At 40.7% G+C, this 22,721-nt stretch overlaps 1 protein-coding gene across 1 annotated transcript in view; it reads left to right on the plus strand.

The window, feature by feature from the left end:
* The first annotated feature begins 135 nt into the window (after positions 1–135).
* Positions 136–22,721, plus strand: part of SNX1 (sorting nexin 1) — a 34,094-nt gene continuing 11,508 nt past the window's right edge. The window contains exons 1-5 of the mRNA XM_046009691.1: positions 136–409; positions 13,035–13,143; positions 16,148–16,275; positions 16,807–16,873; positions 21,763–21,806. Of these exons, the coding sequence (XP_045865647.1) occupies positions 245–409; positions 13,035–13,143; positions 16,148–16,275; positions 16,807–16,873; positions 21,763–21,806 (513 nt within the window). The 5' untranslated portion in view covers positions 136–244. The remainder of the gene's footprint in view (positions 410–13,034; positions 13,144–16,147; positions 16,276–16,806; positions 16,874–21,762; positions 21,807–22,721) is intronic.

Consider the following 22,721-nt stretch of genomic DNA (forward strand, 5'->3'; position numbering starts at 1 on the left):
CCTTTTCCGCCCCACTCTCCGCCTCGGTTAAGATCTCAGCGTCCAAATGCCGGGCTCGGATTTGTTGGGTAAGAGTTTGGGGCCACCCCGCCCCAGCGGCCAGGCTCCGCCCCTGAACCCCCGCCCTGTGCGTCCCGCGGGGTTGGTCACGACGATCCCACTCCTCGTTCATCTGGAACGTTTTGCTCGCGGCGCTATCTCTCTATAAAGTTGTTGTTGCGGCTTCCGCCGCGGGTGGAGGAAGATGGCGTCGGGTGGTGGTGGATGTAGCGCTTCGGAAAGATTCCCTCCGCCTTTCCCCGGCCTGGAGCCGGAGCCGGAGTCGGAGGGGGCGGCCGGAGGGTCAGAACCCGAGGCTGGGGACAGCGACACCGAGGGGGAGGATATTTTCACCGGCGCCGCGGCGGCCGTGAGTTCCCACCCTTCGGGGCGGGCGGGCGCCCCGAAAGGGAAGAGAGGCTAAGGGAGGGTCGAAGAAGCTGGGCAGAAGGGGCCCGGCGAGACCCTGCGTTGGTGACAGTAGTCGTGGCTTGAGAGCTCTTAATGATGAGTGCTAAGATGTTAGGGGCCTGACTCCCAGGTCCCTGGGGCGGACGGTGAGGAGCGAGGGGTGTGGTGGCTTCTCCAGCTTGGTCCCTGACAGCGAAGAGATGCCCAGGCCGGCATTCGGCCCTGCCGTGTGTTGACCTCAAGGACCCACGGGGTGGTTTTGTGGTGGTTTCCTGGCGGCCTGGTTTAATAGGTCAAGATAAGGAGATGAGATGCAGACTTTTCTTTCCCTAACCTTACTGCTCCTAGGACAAATAGTCTCATCTGGAGTCACTCAGGACAGTGACCCGCCCACAGATCCTTTCATTAGCTCAAAACTTAGACCGTTAATTACCAAAGGCCCATGGTGGATCTAGTTTATAAGCGTTAAGCTGACATCCTCTGTTCCCTAAGGAAAATCCTGCCAGAAGTCGGTTGAAAAAAAGGCCCTGCCGGATAAATCACTACATAGATGACAAGCTTTGTCCCTTTTAAAGAGATGTATTAAAATGCTGAAGTACCTCTGTGCGATTAAATCTCTAAACGTGAGGAGGGAATGGTGTTTCCCTTAGTAATATCCAGGTTTATAATAAGAGGTGTTGGGGGAAAAACAGATCTTTATATGTGGAATGTGAAAATCAGTAATCAGTTCTGGAACCAGTGAAGATGTTTTGGGTTGTTTTATAAGAATACTGACTCATAACCACTTGGTACAGTTCGTTCCAGTTTGAAAACTTCAGGGATAGGTCTGTGAATTTATGTACTATTCTGTCTTGGATAATACTTTTTGCAGTAGCTATTCAGTAAGTAAGTGACTAAAACAGCTGTAAATTCTTTATGTGCCATGTGTCTGAAAAAGGTTGAGGCTGTATTATTTCTGTCAGAGGTTAAGTTTCTAGGAAATATCTTTGGTGACATCTTTAGAATTTTCCCTGTACTGTATTCGGGAATTGAATTCATAATCCCAGCTCAAGAAGTACTTGTTGATACTAACATAACCGCTTAAACTGTCTAATGAAGTCTCTATTCTAAGAAATAATTCTTGCTGATTAGTCTTTCTATATCTCCCTTAAAACAAATTTTTGGTCTTTTCCTTTGGTAATTCTCCCATAAGTCATGGAGAAGAGCTACTGTTAATAATAGCTACTGGGATGGTAGATATTCAAACCAAATATCTGAAAATAGACGCTCTGACATTGAAAGTGACTAGTCACATAGGCAAATGAGGATTTATTTTCCAAAAAGGGCCCTGAAAGGGCAAGCAGTTGTTTTCTAGAGGTTTCTAAAAGAAGTTGTAGAGGCAGTGACTTGATTGATCAGATTACTTTGCAGAGGCGTCAGTACTTCTCTCGTATTAGACTGTGTGAAAGTACTTTGCTTAATTTCCAACCAAAGGGAGGAGGAAGGACTCAGAATGAACTTGTTCTACCACCGAAAGCATTATTTTTAGTTAGATTTTGATCCAGGAAAATTGAGTTGCTGGGGAAACTAAAATGCCACCTGTAAGCCATTTTTTGAGCTGCCTGTTCTGATGTTAATCTTCAGGAAGCCAAGACTCCCAAGATTTCTCACTAGTTAAACTGTGAATTTCTTGTTTAAAAGCCATTAAATACAAATTATATTCCAGTAAATGTTTTAGTTGTGAGCCAGTGTGAGAAGATAGGGGATTGCAGTGCCTCTGTGTCTTAAGGAATAACATTGAAGAATAAAATAAGAACAGCTTTGAAGGCTTATTTAAATCCACCCAGGTTCTTTTACTTGGGCAAGATACTTAATTACTCTGTGTGGTTTCCTCACCCCATAAAATGTGAATAATAGCATTTATGCCCACCATTATTGTGCAGATTAAATTTGAATATCTGTGAAACAGTTGAGCATTGTAAACTAATTACTATAACCCATGGAATCTAATAATGGGTTAGAAAAGTTATATTTATTAACTCTAAAAATGGTTAATATAGTTTATCAAAATCAAACTAGTAATAAGATTAACAAAGTCATCAAAGGCATTTAATGACTTCAGTGGTATCTTATTAAGTTTACCTTCATATATTGTGTTTTGTTGGGTGTTAGCGTAGAGGGAGTGGTATTAAAAAATTGGGAAGCTGAGGCATATAAAATTTAAAATTTATGGTATGCATGTAATTTCCTGGACATTGATGTAACAGCTGCTTTTGTTAATCATCCCATCTGCTCTCTTTTAGGGCCCAAGAGGCTTTGTTACTACAGTAATAAAAGTACGATTTATAATCAAAAGAGCAGCCCATGATAGGCATTTCAGAAACAACAAACCACAGTTACCCAAAAGGGATAGACTGGAGTTCAAAGGATTATTAAAACAAATCTGAATATTTAAAGGATTACTAAGTCTAAAACAAATCTGAAAGCATTGCCTTAAGATTGAGAACCAGCTGGGAAATATCTTAAGATGATTCTTAAGAATACTTAAGACCTTACGTCTTTCTGCTTCTTATTTTGTGGGCATATCTATAAAAAGGTTACAATTCTAAATGTATTATCTGAATCTTTGACTGGACCTGAATCTAGATACACAGCTTTTTAGTTAAAACTTTCTTAGTTCTAGGATAGGATTAATTTTTCTCCTTAATTAAATGAGAGAGCCATTTTTTTGGCCCTCCTAAATCTTTTTTTTTTTTTTTAATATTTTATTTATTTGACAGAGAGAAATCACAAGCAGGCAGAGAGGCAGGCAGAGAGAGAGGAGGAAGCAGGCTCCCTGCCAAGCAGAGAGCCCGATGCGGGGCTCGATCCCAAGACCCTGAGATCATGACCTGAGCCGAAGGCAGAGGCTTTAACCCACTGAGCCACCCAGGCGCCCCGGCCCTCCTAAATCTTAAAATTACATTGAAAAGACTGAATGGCATACATATTTCTGTGCCTCATTTGACTTCAATGGTTTTACTTGCATACTTCCAACACTGAATGATAGAGTTGAAGCAAGTTCTTTATTTGCCCTCCCAGGAATTCTAATATGCCCATCTCTTTTTAGCAGTATGCCAGGACCACAAGTAGATAGGCCCTCTAAATGAAAGAGAACTGCAGAGGCCTTTCTAATGTTAAGAGGAAGGAGGGAAACCTAGATAAATGATAACCTCACTTCAGATTTTGGCCAAATCTGGTAACTACTTCCAGTGATCTATCAGACCAAGTAGAGTTTTTCCCACTACTCTTAATCTTGAAATGAAACTCTAATAATTACAGAAATGGCTAGAAAACATAAAGGGGGGGGGCACCTGGGTGGCTTAGTTGGTTAAGTGTTCGACTCTTGATCTCAGGGTTGCGAGTTCAAGCCTTGCTTTGGGCTCCATGCCCAACATGGAGACCACTTAAATTAAAAATAAATAAAAGTAAAAAATAGAATAAAGAAGAAATAGCAGGAAACTTCAAAAGTCATGTATTGAACACTTAGTCTTTGATTAACAAAGACTTATTTACATATTCTCACTGATATTTAAATCAAAAGAATAACATAACTTTTATTGGTATTCAGAAGTCACGGATAGCAAGTGGCTTCTGATTGACAGTGTTTTATAGACTTTAGGGAATTATATAAAGGTAATTTATGTATTAACATTTAGACAGGAAAGGACATATTATTTTTAGAATCCAGCCTACATCTCTGATCAATATAGTATGTATCCTGAGGGAGAATAAATCAGGTTTTCTTTATTGTGGTATGAAACATACAACAAAATTTACCATCATTAACCTTTTTAATTTTACTGTTCAGTAGTGTTAAGTATACTCACATTTTGTAACAGATCTCCAGAACTTTTTCATTTTGCAATTCTGAAAATCAGTACCCATTAAATAACAGTTCTTCTTTCCCTCCACTCCTAAGCCCCTGGTAACCACCATTCTACTTTCTGTTTCTGTGAACTTGACTAGTTTAGATGACCTCATGTAGGTGGGATCATGCAGTATTTGTCCTTTTGTATCTGGCTTATTTCACTTAACATAATACCCTCAAGAGTTCATCCATGTTCCACTACTCATCAGAATTTCCTTCCTTTTTAAAATTGCATAATAGGGGCACCTGGGTGGCTCACTGGGTTAAGCCTCTGCCTTCAGCTCAGGTCATGATCCCAGGGTCCTGGGCTCTCTGCTCAGCAGGGAGCCTGCTTCCACCTTTCTCTCTGCCTGCCTTTCTGCCTATTTGTGAGCTCTGTCAAATAAATAAATAAAATCTTTTTTAAAAAAAAAATAAAAATAAAGTTGCATAATATTTCATTGTATATATATGCCACATTTTATTTACCCGTTCATTCCTCAGTGGACATTTGGGTTGCTTCTACCTCTTGGTTCTTGTGAATAGTGCTGCCGTGAACACAGGTGTGTAAATATCTTTTGAGACCCTTCTTCAGTTCTTTTAGGTACACACACAAGAGGGATTGCTGGATCATATCATAGTTCTATTTTTAATTTTTTGAGGAATTTCCCTACTATTTTTCATTTGTACTATTTTTCAATCCCAGGACCAGTTTATTTCCTTTTGTGTGCTTCTAGGAAAACTTCTTTAGATCTGGACAGAATATGGTAATTTTATTAAAAGGCCTAAAGAGATTGATAGTTTAGCTGGCTAATATTTTAATTCTGTTCTGCAAAATCCATGGTGACAGTTCCCAAGTAAATAACATGTCCTCAATAAGTTTTTTATAACATCCCTTCTCAAGTCTTTTTTTTTTTTTTTAACTATTACTCATTTGAGAGAGAGAGAATGCGCACAGGGGGTGTGGGGAGGGACAGAGGGAGAAGCAGACTCCCTGCTGAGCAGGGAGCCAGATCCAGGCCCAATCACAGGATCCCGAGATCATGACCTGAGCTGAAATGATGCTTAACCAAGTGAGCCACCCAAGCACCCCCCCTTCTCGATTCTTTTTTTTTTTTTAATATTTTATTTATTTGACAGAAATCACAACTAGGCAGAGAGAGAGGCAGAGAGAGGAGGAAGCAGGCTCCCTGTGGAGCAGAAAGCCCGATGCGGGGCTCGATCCCAGGACCCCGGGATCATGACCTGAGCCGAAGGCAGAGGTTTTAACCCACTGAGCCACCCAGGTGCCCTGTCCCCTGCTTCTCGATTCTTAAATAGACTTAGAAAGTTAATCTAGGTAACAGTATAGTTAAACAACAGTTTACTGCTTAGTGTCTTTAGTTAATGGTGTCAACAATTGTTATGGATAATTTATTATGTTCCTCTAGTGTGTAGTATTTTCTATAGGCATATTTTCTCAAACACTTGTTTTTGGAGCTAATATCACATTGGGTGGTCAGATCTGGTCTTAAATGATTAGTAGTTGGTACCTGGGTGACTCAGTCAGTTAAATGTCTGCTTTTGGCTCAGGTTATCATCTCAGGGTCCTGGGATCAAGCCCTGCATTGAGTGGGGCTCCTTTGCCTTCTGCCCCTTCTTCCTCCCACCCTTCCCCCCTAAACACTCTTGCTAGCAGGCCTGCTCAGTCTCTCTCTCTAATAAATAAAATCTTAAAAAAGATAGTTAAATTTCCTCATTTTTCACATAGGTCTGATACATATGTTCTTGAAAAAGTCAGCAAAACACCAAAGATTCATTTTAATGCTCAGCTCCAATTGTAAACCAGTTTCACTTCTAAAAAGTTTAGATTTTCTTGAAGTACATAGAATCATTAATTTCTTGATCATAGAATTGTGCTAGCAGGTAACCTAGCTTTCAGGATTATGCAGGAAAAGCTAATAAAAGTAGTTACAAAGCACTTTTGGAGGTAGAGGAATGAGAAAAGACTTTTAAAGATGACTAACAAGAACTCAACTTCAGGGGCACCTGGGTGGCTCAGTCGGTAAAGCGTCTGCCTTTGGTTCAGGTCATGAACCTGGAGTTCAGGATCAAGCCCCATGTAGGGCTCCCTGCTCAGCAGAGAGCCTGCTTCTCCCTCTGCTCCTCACCCTGCCCATGCTCGCTCGTTCTCTGTCTCTCACTCTCAAATAAATAAAATAAAGAAAAAAAAACTTAACTTCAAATTTATTTAAAATGAGGCTTTGGGGGGGCGCCTGGGTGGCTCAGTGGGTTGAGCCGCTGCCTTCGGCTCAGGTCATGATCTCAGGGTCCTGGGATCGAGTCCCGTATCGGGCTCTCTGCTCAGCGGGGAGCCTGCTTCCCTCTCTCTCTCTCTGCCCGCCTCTCTGTCTACTTGTGATCTCTCTCTGTCAAATAAATAAATAAAATCTTTAAAAAAAAATGAGACTTTGGGGCTTATGGGAGAAGCAGTAAAGGTTGCAGTCAGATTTCTGGTTTCTGTAGGGAGTTCTGCTCTTTGCTTATTCAGGTGCTGGGGTAGTTCTGATGACCTAGCCATTTGTGATGTTGGGTCATCCACATTTGTTTGGTTGGGAGGGGAGAGAGGAAAAAGAATTCTCTCTTGGTCCTCAAATCTTTTCTACTGTCTTGAGTAACTGTTGGCATAAATAAAATCATGAGTAGTTGATAGTTACTAGAGCAAGTAGCCATAAGTATCTGATCTCCAGGAAAAGCCTGTTGCTCAACTTTTCTGGCTTATTCTCTTGCTTAGTCAAGCGAATAGCTGGGGCTTCATTCTGCTTTCAGAGCAGATTTAAACTGGTTTTGCTTTTTCAAAATGAAAGTTAATAGACTCGTTTGGACTCTGATCCTTCTGCAGTTTTCTGGGCCTTCTAAGTTATATTAGTTTGAAACCCAAAAAGTTTAGTAGGGAAATTTAAACCGTAAAATTCAGTAGATTATAGCTAAATTTTGGTAGACCATAGTATGCCCTGTCACTTTGAGGTCTCTCATTTTCCCCACCCTTCCAGATTCCCCTTTTCTATTTTCATTAGTCTTAAAGGGACTAGCTTAGAGGTTCTTGACCTTTTTGTGCCGTGGACCCATTAACAGTCCAGTGAACCCTATGGATCCATTCTCAGAATGTTTTTACGTGTATAAAATACATAAGATTACAAGGAAACCAATTACATAGAAATGCAGTTAGCAAAACATTAAAACAGTTTTATGTTTGCAACATGTGCTTTTTAATGCTTTACATATTAAGATGTAGGGATAGTTATAACTACCATAATTTTTAAAAAATACAGATGACCATAAATGATATTTTGAGAACTGGAACTATTGTGATATCAAACAAAAATAACTAATTTCCATTATAGTGTCAAATACTGCTAATTACTGTTGCGGTTTTTTGGCCTATCTTTTAATTGAAGAAAATGCTGAATCTCAGTTAGAAATTAATGAAAATGAAATTGTAATTTTATTCCCATCTAAGTTCTGACATCTCCTGATCCCAGGATAAGAACCCCCTTGCTTAAACTCCTTTAGCTGTGAAGGGGGGTAAAATTGTGAAGTCCTTTGGGTTAATTGAATATTTAACCGGTTTGTAGGGTAAGATGCACACTATTACCAAATTTAATGAATACTAAATTCCATTCTCCCAAGTCCAGAAGCTTTTAGTGCATCTGTGCCATTTTTGAAATGTGGCCATGGCATGTGAGAGTGGAGTCACTGCCTGTGGTAAGTGAAATAATTGCCCTCTCCCTAAGATGTCTACCTCCTAATCCCAGAAGCTGTGGATCTATCAGGTTACAAAGCAAAGGAGGATAAAGGAAGATTCCTAATTAGTTGACATTAAGGTAGAGAAATTAGCCTGGGTTATCTGAATGTACCCAGTATAATCACAAGGATCCTTTAAAAATAGAAGACTGGTGGCACCAGAGTGGCTCATTAGGTTAAGCCTCTGCCTTCAGCTCAGGTCATGGTCTCAGGGTCCTGGGATCGAGCCCCACATCCGGCTCTCTGCTCAGCAGGGAGCCTGCTTCCCTCTTTCTCTCTGCCTGCCTCTCTGCCTACTTGTGATCCCTCTCTCTCTCTCTGTCAAATAAATAAATTAAAAATCTTAAAAAAAAAAAAAATAGAAGACTGAAGAGTGTCAGAGAGTGGCTATGGAAATGAGTACCCACTGAAGAAAGGCAAAGAGAGATGTGACATTGTTGGTTTTGAAGATGAGGAAGCAGGCCATGAGCCAAGAAATATGGATTGCTTTTAGAAGCTAGAAGATCAAAGCAACAGATTCTTCCATAGTACCCCCACAAAGGAACATAACTGTGGTGACCCCTTGATTTTAGCCCAGTGAGACCTGTATTGACTTCTATAGAACTACAATACATCTGCATTGTTTAAACTGTTAAATTTGTGATAATTTTGTGTTGCAGTGACGATAGAAAATGAATACACCACTCCACTTAGCTTATTCATCTGTAGAAATAAACGTGGCAAATAGAACAGTATTCCATGCCAGAGTCTGCCAGGGTGATTTTTAAAGACTTCGTGACTGCCCTGTTATCTAGGTATAACTTCTGGGCGTGACTTTTTCCTAATTGTCCTTGCCTTGTTACATTAGTATGTTTACACAATTGTGTAGCTGTATCTTGCCTTACTAAATTATATTAATTTTTCGCTAGAAGATGAGTACTCTAGTTCTCCAGAAGCACAGTTTTATCATAGCTTTTAATTTGGATTCACCCTCTAAATGCAGCTGAGAATTTTAACGGTACTCGCCTTTTGAGGTCCCTTGAAGAATGCAAGGATTCAGCAGAGAGCAAAGAGCAGTTGAGCAACATAAGGAAGAATCACCACTCAGTGACCTAAAGGGAAGTGATGCAGAATCACAGCTGTACTTTTTAGGACTAAATGGCTCTGTAAGCTATAAGGGAGAGCAAACCCAAGTCTGTCCTTCCCTGAGCTAAGATCATTGTGTTAGTGGCCTGGCCTTGTGGTTTGAGGCTGCTAATTGGTGAGGAATACCTCTTTGCCCTTAACACAAGTGCACTCTTGCTATAGCTCTTTCCAGTGCCTCTCTGAGAGGTAGATTTGGCCGTCTGTGTGCCTTCTAATTCTAAAGAGAAATACTTGAACTTTTAAGTGGGCTTATCAGTGGAACCACCTGCTAGAATTACAACCAAAAGGAGTCAGCAAGGGTTGGGTGTCCTAGCCTAGGATTCTCTCACTAAAGAAAGTATACCTCCTTTATTTCAGAAAAGGGGGCAGGAGAAGATGGCAGGACAAGGAGAAGCAGGCAAGGCTGTAATTTGCTTTATTAACTATATCACAAACACACCATTTTCATCATAGAAAATAGTTTTATCTGTTGCCTAGAAATTTAGCTCCCCTTAATAGAGGGATAGTTTTGTGATGTACTGGTGATTCAGAGATTTTTAAAATATGAATTATAAGCAAAGGTTATTTTTAGTATTGAGTTTGCAACTCAGTATAATCTGTGTGCCTCTTCCCTTCCCTCAGAATGAGTCCTTCCTGAAATTTAGCTCTTGATTTTAAATTAACTTTTTATTTATTTTTTACTTACTTTTTTTAAGTAGCTGTCATACCTAGCATGGAGCCCAGCATGGGCCTTGAACTCTCAACCCTGAGATCAAGACCTGAAGTGAGATCAAGGGTCAGATGCTTAACCAACTGAGCTGCCTAGGTGCCCCCAAATTAGCTTTTTAGTATAAATCAATAATAATGATTAAAGATTAGACTTTTAAATCTGGAGCAAAACATACGAAATGTGTTATAAAGCCCAGATAGATATTTATTTTGATGATAAGCTATTATTATAGACTCTAGTCTCATGGAAGACTTGTTTTCTATTAACAGTTCTGTTAATCTAAAGATTAACAGGGAAGGAAGGATACTTTGTCCATTTCTTATATGTAAAAGTAGTTTTCAGCAGCGCCTAGGTGGCTCAATCAGATGGGCTTTGACTCAGGTCATAGTCTTGTGGTCCTGGGATCAAGCCTCACATCATGCTTCCTGCTCAGTGGTGAGTCTGCATCTCCCTCTCCCTCTGTGATCTCTCTTGATCCCTCTGTGATCACTCTCAAATAAATAAAAACTTTTTTTTTTTTTAAGATTTTATTTATTTAACAGAGAGAAGGACAGCGAGAGAGGGAACACAAGCAGGGAGAGTGGGAGAGGGAAAGCAGGCTCCCCACTGAGCAGGGAGCCTGATGCAGGGCTCGATCCCAGGACCCTGGGATCATGACCTGAGCCAAAGGCAGATACCCAAGGATTGAGCCACCCAGGCACCCCTAAAGGAAATCTTTACAAAAAAAAAAAAAAAAAAGTTCTTAGCTTTTACTGAATCTGATTTTAAGTAAAACTTGAGATTATGCCTCAAAGACTTATTGTGTGCTGAGTACTTCCCAGCCTAAAGAAATAAGCTTAGCTTGTCCAATACCAATCCAAATTATTCATCTGAAAATAAATTTCGTAAGGTCCAAAATAAAACAGATGTGAAAAGAGATAAAGTTGGGGAGGGGTACTATACAATATGCCCTAGAGAGGATTATGTAAGAAACTTAGGTAAACTTAGATATACTTATGTAAGAAAAGTGTACATCTAAGTGTTGACTTGGAAAAAATGGGCAGAGGACATCAAGACAAGTCACAGAGGTTCAAAGACAAGTCACAGTGGAAGCAAGACTTTTCAGACCTGTCAACCTGGCAAAGATTTTTTAAAAGAAAGAATTCAGGGTACCTGGCTGGCTCAGTCAGTAAAGCACGTGACTCTTGATCACAGGGTTGTAAGAAGGTAGTTGACAATATATGAGCAAAAGGGAACTGTGGGTTTTAATTTTGTTCTATTATTTGTTGTCTTTATCTCTATAGTAATTTTGTTGATGAAGATTGTGGAAGCACCTAGAAAACAGGATCACTGTCTCTGAGTTGGTATAACATTTAAGCATACATATTTAAGTATTAAAATACTTATTCATTAAGCTTTATTAGCATAGAAAATAGGAGTATTGCTTATTAATATAAATTCTACATATTGGTAGCAGTTTCTTTCTCCGAGGATGGCCCCAGTATTGGGATGGAGCTGTTTGCCTGGCAAATTCAGAATACCCAACAGATCTGTCATTTTACTTTGTTTTGTTGGGTCGGAAAAGGCCTGTTTCTGAGGAACAAAGTCCCTCAGATTTGCTAAGGAAATGTTTCACAAAAGATTCCTTAAGTCAGGTCATTTAACTGATTTGGCCTTGGGGTTTGACTTCAAAACCCTGCAACACCACACCATGGCTTTTGAAGCCAGATTCCCAGCATTTTGTTCATGTTCTACACAATCCAGCTTTGTTCATTCTGGTACCGGTCTGGAGCCCCACCCAACACTTGTTTGTGGGTGATCACTGAGCTTTTGATAAAGGCCATCAACTGACTGTATTTTTACCATGTGCCCATTAGGCTAAGAATGACTGGTTTTTATTCTACTAGCCTGGCATGGGCGTGGTTGAAAATTGTGTCTATGTAAGTTAGGGATAAAAAGATAATTTATATTTGTGAACAGCATTAGATGTAAAGTGTTATACCTTTCTTTGCCTGTCAGGGGGCCAGTAATACATGTACAACTGCATTTCTGTGAACAGTTTAGCCAAGGCCATACAGTAAGCCAGGATCAGGGCTTGAATTCTGCACCCTAGTGTGGTGTCCTGGTCACTAGAATGTGCCCCATCAGCATTTGAAAGAATAAAGGTCATCAAGTGAGAAGGGGAAATGCTTGTGGACAGGTTCTTTAGAAAATTTTCTGTGTGTACACATAGCCATGTCAGTATCACGTGCTTTCAGGTAGGGCATTTCAGCAAGGTTATGGTTTTAGAAATTAACTCTGGAATGTATGAGTTTATTTTAGCTCTGTGATTACTTGGGCAGCACTTACATCACTAGTGATGATTTGCTGCTTATTGAACTGGCTGAATCATGAGCCTGTCTTCTCCTAAACACCCATGGGTACAACTGAGGAATGCGTTAAAAGTCACTTTATGGGTTTGTTTTTAAAAGTAGGTTTTACAGGGCACCTGGGTGGCTCAGTGGGTTAAAACCTCTGCCTTCGGCTCAGGTCATGATCCCAGCGTTCTGGGATTGACCCCCGCATCAGGCTCTCTGCTCAGTGGAGGGCCTGCTTCCCTTCCTCTCTCTCTGCCTGCCTCTCTGCCTACTTGTGATCTCTGTCTGCCAAGTAAATAAATAAAATCTTTAAAAAAAAAAAAAAGTAGGTTTTAGGGCACCTGGGTGGCTCAGTGGGTTAAAACCTCTGCCTTCGGGGCACCTGGGTGGCTCAGTGGGTTAAAGCCTCTGCCTTCGGCTCAGGTCATGATCTTGGGGTCCTGGGATCGAGCCCCATATCGGGCTCTCTGCTCAGCAGGAAGCCTGCTTCCTCCTCTCTCTCTGCCTACTTGTGATCTCTCTCTGTCAAATAAATAAAATCTTAAAAAAAAAAAAACAAAAAAACCCTCTGCCTTCGGCTCAGGTCATGATCCCAGGGTCCTGGGATTGAGCCCCACATCGGGCTTTCTGCTCTGCAGGGAGCATGCTTCCCCCTCTCTCTCTGCCAGCCTCTCTGCCTACTTGTGATCTCTGTCTGTCAAATAAATAAATAAAATCTTTAAAAAAAAATACTGTTTTAGTCAGATTATCTCTTCATTTACAGAGTAAGACCCAGTCTCCAAAGAGAATTGCTTCCCTTCCCATCAGCAATGGCTCCAAAGAAAATGGGATCCATGAGGAACAAGACCAAGAGCCCCAGGATCTCTTTGCAGGCAAGTATGGACTCAAAACCTATCCTAGGAGTCTTCTAAGTCACTGAACTATAAACAAGCAAGGTTTCTATTGGAAACAGCTCGTAAGGATACAGTCGTGGGAGATTTCAAATCATGTAGAAAGTAGCCCCTGCCATCAAGAGGGTTAAGGAGTAAGACCTAAACATACAGATAGAGTTAGGCTACTAAACAGTGTAAATGTGGCAAGAAAAATGCTAGAAATACTAAGCCTCACATCTTCGCTTGAGATCAGACTAAAGTAGTGTCTAGCCATATGATCAAGACTCATAGTGAGAATTACATTTTGTGTCATAATCCAAAATATATGCATACTTATATAAAAGTGAAACAGAAATTTATTAAGTGACTTACCTTTATTTCAATACTGTCTGAAATGTCCTATTGCAGTTTGGAAAAGACTAGTATGGAGTGAAGTTTCTTAACCTTGGCACTATTAACATTTTGGGCCCAATAATTTTTAATTGTTTTAAGATTTTTTTTTATTTATTGACTTGTTAGAGTACAAGCAGGGGGAGCAGATTGAGAAACTGGTTGAGTGCCCTTGGAAGACTTCGTAGAAGAAGGATTTATGTAGGAGAAAAGGAGAAAATTTACAGATGGTGGGGCAGGGGATGCAAGGTACATTTGAAGGCCATTCAGTAAACTTGGTGGGCCAGAGCAGGGAATTCTGAGAGAAGGCGTGGAAGTAAGACTTAAACTGTAGTTTAGGGGATTTTAGACATCAATAATAATTAGTTTGAATTTTCTTTTTTTTTTTTTTAAAGATTTTATTTATTTATTTGACAGAGATCACAAGTAGGCAGAGAGGCAGGCAGAGAGAGAGGGAAGCAGGCTCCCCGCTGAGCAGAAAACCTGATGCGGGGCTTGATCCCAGGACCCTGAGATCATGACCTGAGCCGAAGGCAGTGGCTTAACCCACTGAGCCACCCAGGCGCCCCTAGTTTGAATTTTCATTCTACTGTCAACTAAGAGCCACTGGCATTTTTGAATAAAGAAAGTGGTAAGTGTAATGTTTTAAGAAGACTGATCTAGTGGAATTACATAAAATGGATAGCAGTAGAGAAAAACTGGATACTTCAGAAGGCAATCACAAATTTGTGCAAGAATGAAATGGCAGGGCGCCTGGGTGGCTCAGTGGGTTAAGCCTCTGCCTTTGGCTCAAGTCATGATCACAGGTTCCTGGGATCGAGCCCGGCGTTGGGCTCCCTGCTCAGCAGGGAGCCTGCTTCCCCCTCTCTCTCTACCTGCCTCTCTGCCTACTTGTGATCTCTCTGTCAAATAAATAAATAAAATCTTTTTTTTTTTTTTTAACTATTTTTAGGGGCGCCTGGGTGGCTCAGTGGGTTAAAGCCTCTCTGCCTTTGGCTCGGGTCATGATCTCAGGGTCCTGGAATGGAGCCCCGCGCTGGGCTCCCTGCTCAGCAGGGAGCCTCCTTCCCCCTCCCCCTCTGCCTGCTTCTCTGCCTACTTTTGATCTCTCTATTAAATAAATAAATAAAATCTTTAAAAAAAAAACAAAACTATTTTTATTAGATTTTCAGATATTACAACATCTTTTTATCCCCTTTGGACAGCACGTATCAAACATAATCTTAGGGATACCTGGGTGGCTCAGTTGGTTAAACATCTGACTTCAGCTCAGGTCATGATCCCAGGGTCCCGGTATCAAGTGCTGCATCAGGCTCCCTGCTTAGTGGGGAGCCTGCTTCTCCCTCTCCTCCCTGCTCCTCTCCCTGCTTGTGCTTTCTCCCTCTTTCTCTTTCTCCTTCTCTCTGTCAAATAATAAAGTCTTTTAAAAAAAAAACAAACTTTGCAAGACGGTCTAAAAGTATAATTGTAAACAATAATTAAACTGCTAAAACTAATTGCCATCCTCAGGTGTGGCTAATAGTGCCTTTTCTTAAGTGTTACTATGTTTGTATGTTGGGGCTGTTTTTTCTAGCTTACCGGTTTTCCTGACTTCCTTTGATGTCATTTTTTGCTATCAGTATGCTTGCTGCCTCTAGCTGAAACTTATTCTTCTTTTCCGAACAATTGTAATAGGAATAAATAGTTTATATAAGATTGGGAATATTCCCGGGCGCCTGGGTGGCTCAGTGGGTTAAGCCGCTGCCTTCGGCTCAGGTCATGATCTCAGGGTCCTGGGATCGAGTCCCGCATCGGGCTCTCTGCTCAGCAGCGAGCCTGCTTCCCTCTCTCTCTCTCTCTCTCTCTGCCTGCCTGTCTACTTGTGATCTCTCTCTCTGTCAAATAAATAAATAAAATCTTTAAAAAAAAAAAAAAAAAAAGGTTGGGAATATTCCCAAGAGTAAAATAAATTGGTACATTGACTTTGTAGTCGTTTCGCTTAATAACTGGTTATTGCCTAAATTTTAGGTAGGAGAGGATAGCTAAGTAATTGTATTTGGAAATGGGAGAGAATGTTCCATCAAGCCTGTGCTAGAAGGACACTTCCCAGGGCACCTGGGTGGCTCAGTGGGTTAAGCCTCTGCCTTCGGCTCAAGTCATGATCTCAGGTTCCTGGGATCAAGACCCGCATTGGGCTCCCTGCTCAGTGGGGAGCCTGCTTCTCCCTCTGCCTGCTGTTCCCCCTGCTGGTGTGCACGCTCTCTCGGTCAAATTGTAAATAAAATCTTTAAGAAGAAGAAGAAGAATGCATCTCTTATCATCTTTATCCATGTAAAAATTGCTTAATTTCTCTTGTTTGGTTCACTTGGGTAAGATTTCTCGACTCTTGCTCTCAGTTTGAAAATGTGTTAAGTATTAAGAGTGGTTGCTCTTGAACCCTATCCCCTAACACTTAATCCTAACCCCTAACCCTATCCCTAACCCCCCCAACCCAGCGACCGTGAGCATGAAAAGAATTTAAAAAAAAAAAAAAAAAAGTTGTTGCTCTTGTTTTTGTCTCTTAACTATGGAACTGAAGTTTAGCTATCAGAGACCCATTATTGATCTTCATTGTAGAACGTCTACTTCTTTTTAGATGCCACAGTAGAACTCTCCCTGGACAGCACACAAAATAATCAGAAGAAGGTGCCAGCCAAAATGCTCATTTCTCTTCCTCCACAGGAAGCTATAAATTCTTCTAAATCCCAGCCAAGCTATGAAGAGGTGAGGATTTGTGCCTTTGGTCTTGTTCCTTTTGGATTTTTAGGACTGTGCTGCCAGTGTAAGGTTCAGTTGACTATGAACCTTGAGAAAATATTTGTGACTTTTGAAGACCTTTATGGTTAATTGACAGCCACAATCCAATATCTCTTTCTTGGGCAGAGGATAGCCCAAAGGATAGCACAGAGGCTTTCAGTGAACACTAATGATACTTAGTGTCTGAAGCTCCCATATTCAAGAGTGTAGTCTTTCCTCATTCCTTCCTTAGCCCAACAGAGGCAAGTCTTGCAAATTCTAGTAATTATGCATTATAATCAAAATAATGTTATAAGCAAATAGATGTAACAAAGACCTTTCAACAGGCTTAAAGTTGTGGAAGTTGATACATTGGGATTGTTGGGAAGGGACAGAGCTGAACACTGATGTATAGAAGAATATAGCTTGATGTTGTTATATTGATACAAAATAAATGCAGGATAAAATTAATAGCCTTTTTCATGTATTAACTCTTATGGTTTATCTTCTCTTTAAAAGCTAGAGGAAGAAGAACAGGAAGACCAATTTGATTTGACAGTTGGTATAACTGATCCTGAAAAGATAGGTGAGTGTACTTGGGATTCCTTCTGATGTTAGGATGTGGCCAAGGAAAGCATAGCTAGCAAATTTCTACACAGTTGTCTCTAGAGCTGAATTAGCTGACATGAAGTGCTTCATCATTATCTTTCCTGTAAGATTATACCCCTTGCTATGCTTGTAAAGCCAGAAATAGCAGTTACCTACTATTTTATTAGACTTTTCTTGGCTTTGGAAGGGAGGAAAATCAGAGACATTAAATACTATTAGAATTCTTTTTAACAGATTGTATATTATTATTTTTTATTTTCTTTTCTTTAGAACAAACATGAGCAGGGAAGGGGTGGGGCAGAGCGAGAGAAGGAGGGAGTATCTTAAGCAGTCTGCATGCCCAGTGCAGAGCCCAACATGGGTCTCACCATCCTTAGAGCATGACCTGAGCTAAAGTCAAAAGTCCATTTCTTAACCTACCGAGCCACCCAGAGGCCCCAAAGATTTTATTTTTAAGTAATCTCTATACCCAGCGTGGGGCTTGAACCTGCAACTCTGAGATCAAGAGTTACATGTTCCACTGACTAAGCCAGCCAGGTACCCCAGAATCCTTTTTTAAAAACCCAAACATTGCTCTTTCCCATAGAGTTGATGAGATGGTTTTACTCTTTTTGAAATCATAAATTCCATTTACACATCCTAAAACACATGTTCTAAAATTTGAGAGTACTGAATTTGTTTTTCTCCCCATAAGTTTAGAATTCTTGTTATGTATCATTTATCCCTTGATAGCCTAAAGAAGTAAGTCTGCATCTCTCTTTGATAGATAAAAACGAAAGGACCCAAGCTGAATTTTGGTCATATTTGGGGGAAGTTAGATTTTCAGAAAGCACAATGCTTAACTCTGGGCAGAACTTGGATTTTCTGGATAGCCTTCCCATGTTCCAAGCTTGTAAAAGCTATTAGCAGAGAGCAACAGGCCTCAGCTTTCCTTGTTCTGTATATAGTCCCTGAAAGATGAGGCTTTACAGAGCTTTTCCTTCTAAACAGGGATGGTGTTTATATGGTTAAGAGGAAAATTTATTTTTTATTTTTTATTTTTTTTAATTTGACAGAGAGGGATCACAAGTAGGCAGAGGGGCAGACAGAGAGAGGGGGGGGAAAGCAGGCTTCCCGCCGAGCAGAGAGCCCGATGCGAGGCTCGATCCTAGGACCCTGAGATCTTGACCTGAGCCGAAGGCAGAGGCTTAACCCACTGAGCCACCCAGGTGCCCCGGTTAAGAGGAAAATTTAAGAGGAAAATAAAATCAACCCTTTTTCCATTCTAAACTAGGAAGAAGAATTTATAAAGTATAATTAGATTTTATGCCAAAAGGTTTTTCATTAAACTGTTGACTTTGACTTTTCCTAGACTGTTGGACTTGTAGGATGTTTATGAGCATCTTTCACAGTTTGCTCATCCAATAGTAGAGGAAACTGGGAACCAGTAGGTGAAATGCAACTTTCCTGTCAGGTCACAGTATGGCCCATGGTAGAGCCTGGACCAGCACTTTGGATTGCATGTGTAGGATTATTTTTTGCCTCTGTAGTATTTTAAATATTCTGTAAGCACATTGATTTTTAAGCTAGTTATTACCTGCTTTGTCCTTGGTAGAATAAGAAAAATTATAAGTAAATAATACTGATTGTTTTAATATTTTAATAAATATTTTAATAAAAATGTGGGGCACCTGAGTGGCTCAGTGGGTTAAAGCCTCTGCCTTTGACTCGGGTCATGATCCTAGGGTCCTGGGATCGAGCCCCGAGTTGAGCTCTCTGCTTGGAGATCCTGCTTCCCTTCCTCGCTCTCTGCCTGCCTCCCTGCCTAATTGTGATCTCTATCTGCCAAATAAATAAATAAAATCTTTAAAAAAATATTTTAATAAAAATGATGTTTAAAAAAATTAAATAAAAATCATGATGCTTAATAAACCAAGAGAGGGAGGAAGTATATTAGTTTCCTAGGGCTACTGTAATAAAGTACTACAAAGAGGGTGAGTTAAAATAACAGGAATATGCTCAGAATTCTGAAGGCCAGAAGTCTGAAATCATGGTGTCAGCAAGGCCATCCTCCCTCTGAAGGCACTAGGGAAGATTGTTCCATGCCTCTCCCCTAGCTTCTGGGAGCCTCAGGCATTCCTTGGCCTATAGATGTATCATCATTCTAATCTTGGCCTTCATTATCACATGGCATTCTCCCTAGTGTCTTCACATAGCCTTACCTCTGTATTTGTCTATCTCTGTCCACATTTCTCTTTATAGGGACACCAGTCACATTGAATTAGGGCCTATCCCCTCTGACCTCATTTTCATTTTACTTCTATAAAGACCCTGTTTCCAAATAAGGTCACATTCTGAGATAACTGGGGCCTTAGGACTTTAAACTTATCTTTTTAAGGGGACAGAATTCAACCCTTAATAGTAATTTAAATTTCCCATGGATCAGATTTATTTAAATACAAATCACTTAGGTGATTAGCTTTCATTCCCTCGCACTATAGTCTAGATTCTTAGTCATGTTGATGCCAAGAAACCAGCTACTTAAAGCATATTCATATTCAAGACCTGATCTGAGGGGGACACCTGGGTGGCTCAGTCAGTTAAGCATCTGCCTTCAGCTCGGGTCATGATCCTAGGGTTCTAGGATCAAGTCATACATCGAGCTTTTCCCTCTGCCTGCCACTTCCTCTGCTTGTGCGTTCACTCACTCTCTTACACAAGAAATAAATAAAATCTTTATTTTTTAGAAAAAGGACCTGATCTTGGGGTCCCTGGCAGGTTTAGTCAATGGTGCATGCAGCTCTTGATCTCTGGGTCATGAGTTTGAACCCCACACTGTGTATAGAGATTACAAAAAACACCTGATCTTTAGAACGACACCTTCTGTTTGTTGTGTGCTGTTTATATTCAACATGTGCTTCTCATTCCTACACACAATCTAGATGAGAATCCAGGGCACTTGGCTGACTCAGTCAGAGGAGCATGCAACTCTTGATCTTGGGGTCGTGAGTTAGAGCCCCACATTGTGTGTAGTGATTACTTAAAAATAAAACCTTAAAAACATTAATTAATTGGGGTGCCTGGGTGGTGCCTTTGGTTAAGCGGCCAACTCTTGGTATCGGCTCAGGTGGTGGTCTCAGGGTCATGAGATCAAACCCAGCTCACATTGGCATGGAGTCTGCTTTAGATTCTCTCTCCCTCTGCCCCTCCCATTCATGTGCGTGCACACCTTCTCTACTGAAAATCAAGTAAAGAAATCTTTTTTAAAAATTAATTAGAATCTAATTAATTAATTAGAATCCCACTCATACCAGGATGTGCTTTTTAGAGCCTTGGTAATTGTATAGGCCATCTCCAACTTTCTGAAATTATTTAGGAAATTAACGTTAAATTTAAAACTGCTATATTACTTGCCCATTTCCGTGTTTTATGAACTCTGTATGTACATGCAGGTATGTTTTTTCTCATTGTCTCAGTAAAAGCAGCAGATACACTGGCAAACTGAAGATCCTGCTTTGCTCTTATGTTTTATGGATGTTTGCACTTAGGCTTCCCTTTATTCTAGGCACTAAATTTATGGGATTGACCTTTTGGAAATTTGACTATGACCTGTGAGTGAAATTCTGAATACTTCTTTTATAAAGTAAATTTAAATTTTTTTTTCCTTTTATAGTAAACATTCTTAGTAGTGTTATGCAATGTAGCGTAAATGATTTAGAAGAGAACAAACAGTGGTAATTGATACGCAGTGATTTCTAAGGTTTAGCTTATGATTTCTGTTTTATACACACCCTTTTGGTAGGATTAGAGAGGTAGAGAAGACAAACCCTGTATTTCTGTATAATAATATTTCTGTATAAACCCTGGTTCCTGTATAATCTCCAGCTCGTCTGTGTACTTTATAAAAGCAGGCATTCCTAGCCATGTCATTGAAACCAAGTCGCAGTATGGGACCCTGGTGATCTGGTACTGTACATCTTCCCCAGGGCCCCCTCCCAGGACCAGTTCAGAAGCTTAAGCAGCTAGTAATTATTGACCTAGGTTTTCTTGTTTGGTGTGGGGAAATAATTGAGGGGTTGGGAAGAAGGGAATAAAACTAACCAAAAGCACCAGATTCTAGCACTGGAGCTTTGTCTGAGTCTAGTGTATGTTTTTTCACCACTCAGGGAGTCAATGGCGCCTTTATGTCCCTAAATGGTCTAGGTCAGGACACTACCACAGAGAAAAACAATTGCCTGAATCCTAAATTATTTAACAGTCAAAGGCTTTTTCAGAAAAATAATTCCTCCAGGAAAGAGATTTGTGTGACATCAGGCAGCCGGAGCGTCTTCCTGCCAGGCCCTTTGCTCTGGGTGAACATGCTAGATGAGAGAGGTCCGTGTCCCCAGGACCAATGGAGGGGTCCGTGACAGTATTTCTGAAAGAGCAAACCGAGCCCAGAGCTAGCTTAGGGTAGAACTGCTTGTTTCCTTTTACATCAGTTGCTTCCTTCTCCTCCTGCTGCTTTATACAGCAAGAGAATTGTTTGGTTTTAGACAGATGTGTATAACCAGCCCAAATATTGGCACGGTAACAACCAATGGATTGTCAGTATCCAGTGCTGCTTTGTGGAGGGTATAAATGGAGCCTGGCCTTGGAACAGGGGGCTGACTCTCTTGTCTGTCTTAACCTGGGGCCCTGCCAGTATCTGTGGAGCCATGATATGTGACACAGAGACCCTAAGGCAAAGTAGAAGATTGTAGGATAGTATATAAAACTTGGAGATGAAACAAGTATCCCTTCTTATACAGTGCTCCTGTGGCTTATGATTCCCAGTTAAATGTGAACAACATCAGCCCTGCTTTGATTCACAGAATAATCCTCTTGTGCTTTCTTGTTTTCTCACAGGGGATGGTATGAATGCCTATGTAGCCTACAAAGTTACAACACAGGTGAGTCCAAGTGACCCTACTGGTGACAAGCTTAATAGATTTGGGTGTTTATACCAAGAAGGTCATCATTCAGATTATTTCTGGGTATTTCTTTAGTTTCTTTGCCAACATCCTCCTTCAAGTTTACTCAAGATGGAGCAAGCCTGCATCCCTTTGGTAATCTCATCTGAGCCTTTCCACTTTTCTTCCAGAGAGCTAACACTTCAGTATGAAACTTTGTAAGTTTTATTAAGACATGTGGTATATCTGATATATTCCCATCCCTCTTAGGACCTTTGTGGCTTAGAACTAGTTTGGTGGATTGCCCCAAACTACCTGTTTAAAAATCATCAGTTCTTAGGAGGTTTCCTGTGTGGAGCTTCTTTTAATACTTTCCCTACCCTTTTATCCCTCGGGTCTGGTCTTCCTTTTTTATATAACATTAATGCGTACAAAACTTATACGATGTTGTATGCAGGTTATGAAGCATAAAAAATGAAGCCCCGAACCTACCACTAGTCTTAAGATGAGTACCATTGAATCCACCTGCGTGTTTCTCCCTGTCATATCCCCTGCCTCACACCTTCAGGGCAACCACTCTCCTGAGTTTCTCATTTCCTTTATAAAGAGTCTTCACATACGTATCTCTGAACAATATACTGTTTTGCTTTGTTCTTAAGTTTCATAAAAATGGCATCATGCTGAAAATAGTGCTTTCTTTACTAGCATTGTTTCTCAGACCCATCCATGTTTTGTGTAGCTGTAGTTAGTCTTTTGTGTGATTATAGCATAATATATTTACCCATTTTCCTGTTGTGAATATTCAGCATGTTTCCAGTTTTTGTAATTACAAACCATGACCTTTCTTGCACATGTCTGCTAGTAAACACCTGGAAGGGTTTCTCTAGGGTCTATAACCAGGAGTAGTTCCCCTGG

Source organism: Meles meles, chromosome 6, assembly GCF_922984935.1.
Source record: "Meles meles chromosome 6, mMelMel3.1 paternal haplotype, whole genome shotgun sequence".
Taxonomy (NCBI): Eukaryota; Metazoa; Chordata; class Mammalia; order Carnivora; family Mustelidae; genus Meles; species Meles meles.